The 9,522-nt window shown below is 36.9% G+C and overlaps 1 protein-coding gene across 1 annotated transcript in view; it reads left to right on the top strand.

Annotated features, from left to right (window-relative positions):
* Positions 1-9,294, top strand: part of SLC2A2 (solute carrier family 2 member 2) — a 38,220-nt gene extending 28,926 nt beyond the window's left edge. The window contains exons 9-11 of the mRNA XM_051983167.1: positions 7,986-8,087; positions 8,662-8,865; positions 8,971-9,294. Of these exons, the coding sequence (XP_051839127.1) occupies positions 7,986-8,087; positions 8,662-8,865; positions 8,971-9,174 (510 nt within the window). The 3' untranslated portion in view covers positions 9,175-9,294. The remainder of the gene's footprint in view (positions 1-7,985; positions 8,088-8,661; positions 8,866-8,970) is intronic.
* Positions 9,295-9,522: the final 228 nt, after the last annotated feature.

Below are 9,522 nucleotides of genomic sequence, written 5' to 3'. Positions count from 1 at the left end.
GTCATTATGGTGTTCTATTATGACTACTACATAATGAAATCCTCCAATGTGTCATTGGTAAGAAACAAAAATCAAGAAAAACTGTTCATAATTCAACATTTTCATTTTAAAGAGAACCATAAAATGGTACTTGATATATCTATTAACTTGTAACTACAGGAGTCAGTCAACAATTGTTTATTGAATGCCTATTGAATGCAAGGTCTGCACTAAGTGCTGTGGGGAACTGCAGAGAAATATGGAACAGTAAGGGAAACGAGATATGCACACAAGAAGATAACTCACACTACCGAAAGATGCCATAATTCAATTTAATAAACTTTTATTAAGAACTAAGTATTGTAAGACCCTTTCAAGGCACTGAGAATATAGAGATGAAAAATGCTTCAGACCCTAATAAAATCATATACTATAGTAATGGGATATCTACATGGATAAGCATGATAAAAAGTATGGTGTATCAGAAAGCAAAGAGAAGATCTAGGCAGGAAGGAAAAAGGGAGGGAGGGAGGGATGAAAGGAAAAAGGGAGGGAGGGGAGGGAGGGATGAAAGGAAAAAGGGAGGGAGGGAGGGAGGGATGAAAGGAAAAAGGGAGGGAGGGAGGGAGGGATGAAAGGAAAAAGGGAGGGAGGGAGGGAGGGATGAAAGGAAAAAGGGAGGGAGGGAGGGAGGGAGGGATGAAAGGAAAAAGGGAGGGAGGGAGGGAGGGAGGGATGAAAGGAAAAAGGGAGGGAGGGAGGGAGGGAGGGATGAAAGGAAAAAGGGAGGGAGGGAGGGAGGGAAGGAGGGATGAAAGGAAAAAGGGAGGGAGGGAGGGAGGGAGGATGAAAGGAAAAAAGGGAGGGAGGGAGGGAGGGATGAAAGGAAAAAGGGAGGGAGGGAAGGAAAAAGGGAGGGAGGGAGGGATGAAAGGAAAAAGGGAGGGAATGAGGGAGGGATGAAAGGAAAAAGGGAGGGAATGATGAAAGGAAAAAGGGAGGGAATGAGGAAAGGAAAAAGGGAGGGAATGAGGAAAGGAAGAAGGGAGGGAGGGATGGAAGGAAGAAGGGAGGGAGGGATGGAAGGAAGAAGGGAGGGAGGGATGGAAGGAAGAGGGAGGGAGGGATGGAAGGAAGAAGGGAGGGAGGGATGGAAGGAAGAAGGGAGGGAGGGATGGAAGGAAGAAGGGAGGGAGGGATGGAAGGAAGAAGGGAGGGAGGGATGGAGGAAGAAGGCAGGGAGGGAGGGATGGAAGGAAGGGAGGGAGGGAGAGAAGGAGGGACTTAATGAATTTGTGATGACAGTGAGATGTGCAGTGGAACTATCCAGCAGGTAATTATATGAGGTTGGAGCTCAGAAAAAAGATGAAGACTAGACAAATAGGATAAGAGGTGGGGGGTAGTGGGGAGAGATACCATCCAACTTCACAACTAAGAGATCATTAGTAAACTAATAGAAAGTTGAAGAATGGTGGTGTTCGAAGACAAATTGCAGAAGGTTAAAGTATAAATTAAAAGTGAGAGAATAGAGACAGCCAATGTAGACAACTTTTAGGAGTTTGACTATGAGAAAAAAGAGAAATATCATAAAAAAGAATCAAGTAAAATGTTTATTCAGTTTTAAGGAAGGGAAAGATTAAGACATGTTTGTGTGTGTATGGGATAGAGTTACGATTGAAGATTAGGGATGGGATTTTAGGGATAAATTTGCAAAAAAAAAAAAAAACTGGAAGGGATGGAACTGAGGGCAAAAAAATATCAAGGGATTGCCTTAATGAGATGAAAGGTTAGCTCTAGCTGAGGCACTGGAATAAGAAGAGAAAATGGAGGATGATGTGTATGGTAGGTGTGTATAGTAGGAAAAAAGAAGATCCAGTTTTTCCAGTTAAATAGGAGATGAAATTCTCTGCCAAAGAGGAGGTAGAGAATTAGGAAAATTTAAGAGAGAAATTATGGAATGACTGGAATAGAGAATATGATATATAATCAGGGAAGAATAAATAGTTTTGCAATAATGAGAGTATTTGATATTCAGATTTGTAGTAGACATAGTAAAGATGATGATGAGTCTTACTTCAGCAGTACATGAGTAAAAACAAAGAAGATAGGTAGAGGAATGCTGTTGGCAACACAGAGGCAGGTTTTGGCAAGACTTGATCCCAGATCCTACAAGGGGACAATGTATTCAAAGATGGAAGCCAGCACATAGTGAACTGGTTAATTATAGAGTCAAGAATTCAAAGAGTAGAAAGTAAGACCATTGTAAAGATGAGGCACTAGAGAAACTAGGAGATATAAAGGGATTGGAGATAGTGATGAGGATGCAAAATAGATGTAGAAATGAGAAGAATAAGATGGAAGCATAAGAAGTTATGATTAAAGAGAAAAATTCCAGTTCAGAAATATGAAGATAACATATGGGAAATGTTAGTATGTGGTTCAATCACATATATAGAAAAATACTCAGAATAAATCTAACCTAATATTTTCATTTTAAGGAAGAGGAAATTAAGGCTCAGAAGAGGCTGCCCAAGGTAGGCAGGAGATGTCAGAAGTAGGAATGGACCAGTCCATGACTCCAAAGTCATCAATATAATCTCTGAAAATTCATGGCAAAATGAGATATTAGTGTGAAGTTTTTAATGGAGACATTAAATAGAGGTCAAAGTAGGTATTTAAAAAAAAAAAAGTTAACTTAAGAACTTGATGCAATGACCAACCATGGTTCCAGAGGACTAATGACAAATTATGCTGACTACCTCCTATGGAACAAGTGCACAATGACATATCTTTTTGGATATGGATAATACAGGAATTTCTTCTTCTTAATTATGTATATTTATTACACTGGGTTTTTTTCTTCTTTTTTCCCCCAGGATAGGAGAGCTGGGAGAGAGGGAAAGTAGATATTTGTTCATTAGGAAAAAATCAAATTAAATGAAAAAAAAAAAAAGAAAGAAAATTCACTACACCCCAAAATATTTACTAGATTATGGAGGCAATCTCTGTAATTGCCCAAGTGTCCTGAGCCTGAAGTGATTAAACCTCTGTGCTTGCTCTTTGAAGAAAAAGTAGGCTTTTCTATACCAAACCTCTTACAGGCTCTGCATATGAGCAGTGAATTTCCTAGCCTCATTCAATGAAACACTTTGTCTTAACTGAACATGAACTTTAGAGTTTATTTTTTAAATAGTGATCACACTTGGGATATAATAATTATTTTCAGAATTAGAAGAAATTGGCACAAAGGAAAGTATAGTGAAGCAATTTCATTTTATCTTTTTGCCATAGTGTATCAACAATATCAACTAACACTGAAAATTACTAAAAAAAAAAAATTATAATACTAGAACAATATTAGAATACTGGCAAGATTCTATCAGGATTTTTATTTTTTTCCTACAAATTCATTCCCCTTGGTGATTATAGGAAGAGTACATTACATCTATCTAAGGTACCACTCTAAATTGGCTTTTAACCTAGAATCTATGAATTTGTCTTTTTTAAAAATATGTTGATAACTGTATTTGAATATTCAGATTGATTTTCTTCAGAATCCTTTGGGGTTTAAAAAACAATGCATTTTAAAATATTATTCTGAGAAGAGTCATTGGCTTCACCAAACTACCAAAATGATCTATAGAATAAAAAAGATTAGGAATATCTGCTCTAAACTCTGATATATGATTCTGTGATAGAAAACCAGAAGGGCCTTTATATAGTTCATTTGGAATCTCTCAAATCTGATAACTATGACAAAGGTACATTGAGAGTATCTGACTCTATGGGAATTCATGGATATATTTTTTTGGGGGGGGAATTTGATGAACTTTTAAAAAGTTTTTAAAAATATATTTTAGTAAGTATATATTTATAATACCATGTATTTTATTTCATGCATTTTAAAACATCATTCAAAGAAGGGATTCATAGGTTTTCCCAGACCAATTGCCAGAGGGCAATCTGTGTATTCACATGTGTATGCGGACAATTTTGTGTACAAAAAAGTTTTTTGTACAAAAAAAAGTTAACAGTCCCTATCTTCTAACTATCCATTTCAGTATGGCTGAAAGAAGCTAATGAATCCATTCAATGTCCTATGTTTAGGAATAATCATACAATCTGTGACACACTGGCCCTAACAATGGGGGGCTCTCAGCACCTGGTGGGAAATTATTTCATTCAACAAACACTATTAGACCAATTAGACCTTCTAAAGGTAATCTTTAAAGCAAACGCCTCAATTACACGTACACCCAGAAGTGTAGTTGACAGAGTTGTCAATTAGCATTCCCTAAATTCTATCTTTTCAAAGGAACTTCATCAGAAGTGCCAGCGGGTACACTTGGTTGCACTAGTTAAGTTCAAAACTTTATGCTTCTGATACATGGATCAGGGTAAGAATGCTCAGGTGCCAGTGATCATAATTTGACATTTAAACTCAGCAGCAGGAGAAGTGAGTTGGAAAAGCTGGTGCATGTTTAATGCCAGTATTTAAAGTCTGTGCTCTAGACAAAATCCTGGAGATTTCTATCATTGAGCTTATGTATAAATCAGAGTAAATGGAAACTTCACTGTTTTTTAACACAAGCTTAGAACTTGTAGGAAATCAACCAGAAAAAGTCTAAAATGTACAGTATCTGAACTTTGTTTATCAATTCAACTGAATGAAATGCTGGATACCTTTGGCAAAGACGCAAAAGTGTCTGATTCAATCCATGATCCATTTAACTCAGGTTTTCAACAAATATTTGAAGTACTTAATGTGTGCAGGGCATTGATGGAATTACAATGGATAGATCCTGTTCTCAAAGAGCTTAACACAGAATAGTGTGTGAACATAAAATAAAAACAAAAGGAACCCCATTGGGGAGCTCCCCATGAGGGAGATAGTATTTGAGCTAGACTTAGAAGAAAAATTAGGAATTCTACAAATAGACCTGGATGGTGAGGGACAGGAAAGGTGTTCCAGGCAGAAGGACCACAACAACAAAGTGAATGGCATATTTGGGGGGCACCATGCAATCCAGATTGGCTAAAGCATAGGTACATGATTCAGAAGAGAGAATTTTAGAAATAATCATAGGAAGGTAGGCTTAGGAGGAGGGCTTAAATTGAGGAGCTAAGAAAATTGGAATTTATTCAATAAACATTTGGAAGCCATTCAAAGTGTTTGAATAAGGAAATAACACAGTCAAACTTTTACCTTAGGATTTGGCAGCAATGTAGGATCAATTAGAAAAAAAAATTTAAGCAGGAAGAACAGATAGAAAAGTACTCCAAGAGCTAAGGAAGAAAGCAGTGATTGATCTGAAGAGAGGTAATGGAGATGGAGATGAAAAATTGCATGTGAGAGATTATTCCAAAGTAAAATTCACAGTATTTAGCCATGGAAGAGGTGGAAAAGGAAGGAGTAAATGGAAGCACCAAGATTTTGAGCTATAAAGAATAGTGGTATCATTAAAAAGAAAAGGAAAGTTAGGAAAGTTAGCAGGACTGGGACAAGATGATTTTTTGGAACCGAGATAGATTTGGGATACTAGTGGTTGTCTGAGTGAAGATAACCAGAAGACTATTGTATATCAAAGTCAGAAACAAAAAAAGAGAGGTAAGGCCTTTAAAGCTTTTCCTTTCTTGTTTCTCAACTACACTTCCAACCTCCCTCTTAGTAACAGATGATTTTGGACTATCTATGATTGCCTCTGTTAAGTATCTTACATCTTCCTGCCACTATCTCCTTTTCATTTGTTCATTAGCATGCTTATGTCTCCTAAATTTAAAAAAAGTCTTCCTTTGAACTTTCTTATCTGTTCATTAATTGTCCCATCTCTGTCCAACCAAACTTCTTAAAAGCTATACATTTTTTCAATGCCTCTATTTCTTCTTACTATATGTCTTCTTCCATACTCCTTTCTGAAACTGCTCTCTCAAAAAAAAAAAAGTCACCAATGACTTAATCAGGAAATTCATTTCTTAGTTTCACTTCTCATCCTCATTGATTGCTCAGCATTTAACAATGTTGGCCATCCCTCCCTCCGCAGGGTCCTGTCTTTCCCCTCAGGCTCAAAAATACATTACTATCCTGTTTCTTCTTCTAATCCTCTATTCATTCCTTCCATATTTCTTTTGTTGGTTCTTCCCTATTCCCAATCTCTTCATGGAGGTGTTTTCAAGGATGTTTTGATTATCTTCTCTCTATACTTTTCCCCTGGATAATCATTTTCATTCCCATATCGCCACCACTGTATTTCTTCAAATAACTCCTAAATCTTAGAACACAGGGAAATCTTAGAAGTCATCCAGTTCAACACCCTAATTTTATGCATAAGAAAATTAAACCCAGAGAGAACTTATGAAGCCAAGGATTTGGATTTTAAAATCCACTTATCTTTCCACTACTCCATACCATCTTTTTTTTCTGAACTACACACCCACATCTCCAAAATCCATCATCACTTGGGAGGTCCATGAGAACTTCAAACTCAACCTGTCCAAAATTATTTTCTTATTCTCATCTTTTTCCTTAACCTGCCTCTGGTTCTCATTCAATATTTTTGTCTATGGCACCACCATTCTTTCCCATGTTTCAATCCTTGATGTCACCTTTGGTATTTCTTTCTCCCTTACCTCTTACCTTTGATATTCACTCACCAAATCCTTTTGATTTGTCTTCCTCCATGTCTCATAGAGTTGGCTCCTTCCCCTCTTCTCCCCTTGCACTAGTAGAGGTTCCTCATTATCACCCTTTGTTACAACAAAGTTTCCTAATAAACTTTGATGTTTAGCTCTCAGGCCCTTCTTCCATTTTTCAGATCTCTGATAAATCATATTTCTTATGCATAGATCTAGTCATGTCATGCTTTTTTTTTAAATCCTCAGAGGATCCCTAAAATGTACTAAAATTGATATTCCTTTCCCTGGCACTTAAGTCTTTTTATATTCTGCCACAATTTTTCATTCCATCACATATGACTCATCTCAACACACTCTAGATTCTAGACATAATGGACTATTCCCTTTTCTCCCCTCCCAACCCAGAAAAACTGGTTCTCTTTGGTTCTCCCTAGTTCTTTTCCCTCCATCTCTTTGTTCATGTTCTGCCTTCCCTTTCTCTCTTCTGCTGTTAAATTCTTTCTCATCTTTTAAAATCCAACTGAACTTCCATTAAGTCTTGCCTGGTGACCTTACCTTGCCCCTTCCATAGTAATCTTTTTCTCCTTGAAAAAGAGCTCTAGATTTTGAGCCAGAGGATCTAAGTTCAAACCTTGAGCCTATTACTTGCCTAATCATTTCATCTTCCTGGACTTCTTTTCTGTTTTTCCTCCTCTGTTAAATTAGGTGATTGGACTATATGAGCTCTAAAGACTCTTCCAAGTCCAAATCAGATGACCACAAGACTCATGTAGCATTTTACTTAGCAGCTCTCTAAGGTACTTACATAATAGTGTTCATTATAATTTACATGTGCTTGTTTCTTATCCCTCTACTAGATAACAAGTTCCATGAGACTAGGGGCTAAGTCTTAAATACATTTTGTATCTTCTCAAAGATCTTGGAAACAAAATAGGCACTGGTTAAATGTTTGTAGAAGAAATGAATGGAATATATATATATATATATATCTGGAAGCTTTATAGATGGAAGTGATCACTGAAGCTATGGGAGTAAATGAGGTTATCAAGGGAAAGAACATAGAGCAGAAAGGAGAAGATTATGGAGACAAGAACTCCAGGGAATATCTTCATTTAGAGAGGGAGAGGAAGAAAATAATTCAATGAAGGAGACAGAAAAGCTCCACCCATTCAGAGAATTTATTGAGAACTTCTATTCCTGGACAAATCATTTCCTCCCCATCTAAGAAATGAAATATTATTTTCCTTCTATCCAATTTAAAGGATTAAATGAATTTGTAGACATTAAAGCTTTTTGGAAGCAAAACACTACACATGGCAGCATTTGTAGCTTAAAAAATAAAATTCCTAATTTCATTGTTTGCACTTTCCCAGGTATTCCTTGTGGAGAGAGCAGGGAGGCGTTCCTTGTTCCTGGTGGGCATGATAGGGATGCTTGTATGTGCCATTGCCCTGACAGTGGGGCTAGTATTGTTGGTGAGTGTGGTGTTGGTCAATATTTTTGTTTTAATCACAAAGATAGAAAGATAGATATTTTTATTTTAAATATTGTGTTACCTTTGGGCATATAGCAGGAAGAAATATTAAAGCCAAGTATATAAAGAAGGAAAGGGAAACAATAGACTTTAAAAAGAGATGAATTACTTCATTAAATTGAGAGAGTAAATATTTGATATGTTTGTAAATTATATGGGAATGATGAAGAGGGGGGTCATGGAAATAGTAATATTTTCAAGATGTCATGGAGATCAACTTAGTTCATAGGCCAAGAACCCTACTTGCTTGTCACACCACCTAAACCTTCTAATCAGCTGTGTTGCCCAGAACATTCCTGGGTTAACTACTCTTATTACTGGAAGTATTATGGAAGAGGTCTTATGATGAAGCTCAGAGTTGAGACATGATTGGGAAAACTTTCCATTAGATTGAATGTAAAACAACTCTTCAGAGAGACGAGCAAGAGATCTCTGTGAGATAGCTTTCAGTATGTGTCTACTTTTAAATTTAAAAAGACAATAACTGGTGAAATTTCCATCTATTTTTTTTCCAGAATCAATTTAGCTGGATGAGTTATGTGAGCATGATAGCAATTTTTCTCTTTGTGAGTTTCTTTGAAATTGGGCCTGGACCAATCCCCTGGTTCATGGTGGCTGAATTTTTCAGCCAAGGACCACGGCCTGCAGCTATCGCCATTGCTGCCTTCTGCAACTGGACCTGTAATTTCATTATAGCCTTGAGTTTCCAGTACATTGCGGTAAGAGACCTGATGCTGTACAAATTTGCTGACTACATCAGCAGCAGAGAAAGCAGATCTCTATAGCAACTCATTATGTTTCTTTCTTTTCTTCTCTCACCATAGGATTTGTGTGGACCTTATATATTTGCCCTCTTTGCTGCGGTGCTCCTAGGCTTTACTCTGTTTATATTTTTTAAAGTTCCAGAAACCAAAGGAAAGTCTTTTGAAGAAATTGCTGCAGAATTCCGTAAGAGGAGGGGGGGCTCACCTAAAGGACCTAAAACTGCTGTTGAACTTGAATACCTTGGAACCAAAGAGAATGCATAAAAGAACCCTTAGGCCACAAGACATGGGAACAAAATTTATTTTGTATCTTCTAAAGAACTACATGTCAAAATCCTGTGAAGAATTTTATTTTTTTAGGAAATATAAAAGACTCAAGAGGCATTTTGGCTGCTTCTATTTACCTCTGGTTGTGCATATTAAGACAGCTGGCTAGTATTCTAATATTCCTAATATCCTCTTTCCTTTCTCTTCAAGACTTGGGTCAAAAAGACCAAGAAAATAACAGGAGAAATACACAAAAGATCTATTTTTGTTTAGCAAACTATTATTCTTTAGGAATATTACCACAGTATCATCACATCTAAAAGCTACAGATAATATGTATGCATT

Source organism: Antechinus flavipes, chromosome 3 (assembly GCF_016432865.1).
Source record: "Antechinus flavipes isolate AdamAnt ecotype Samford, QLD, Australia chromosome 3, AdamAnt_v2, whole genome shotgun sequence".
NCBI lineage: Eukaryota > Metazoa > Chordata > Mammalia > Dasyuromorphia > Dasyuridae > Antechinus > Antechinus flavipes.
Note: the sequence above shows the minus strand (reverse complement) of the source record. Positions and strands in the feature narration are given on the sequence as shown.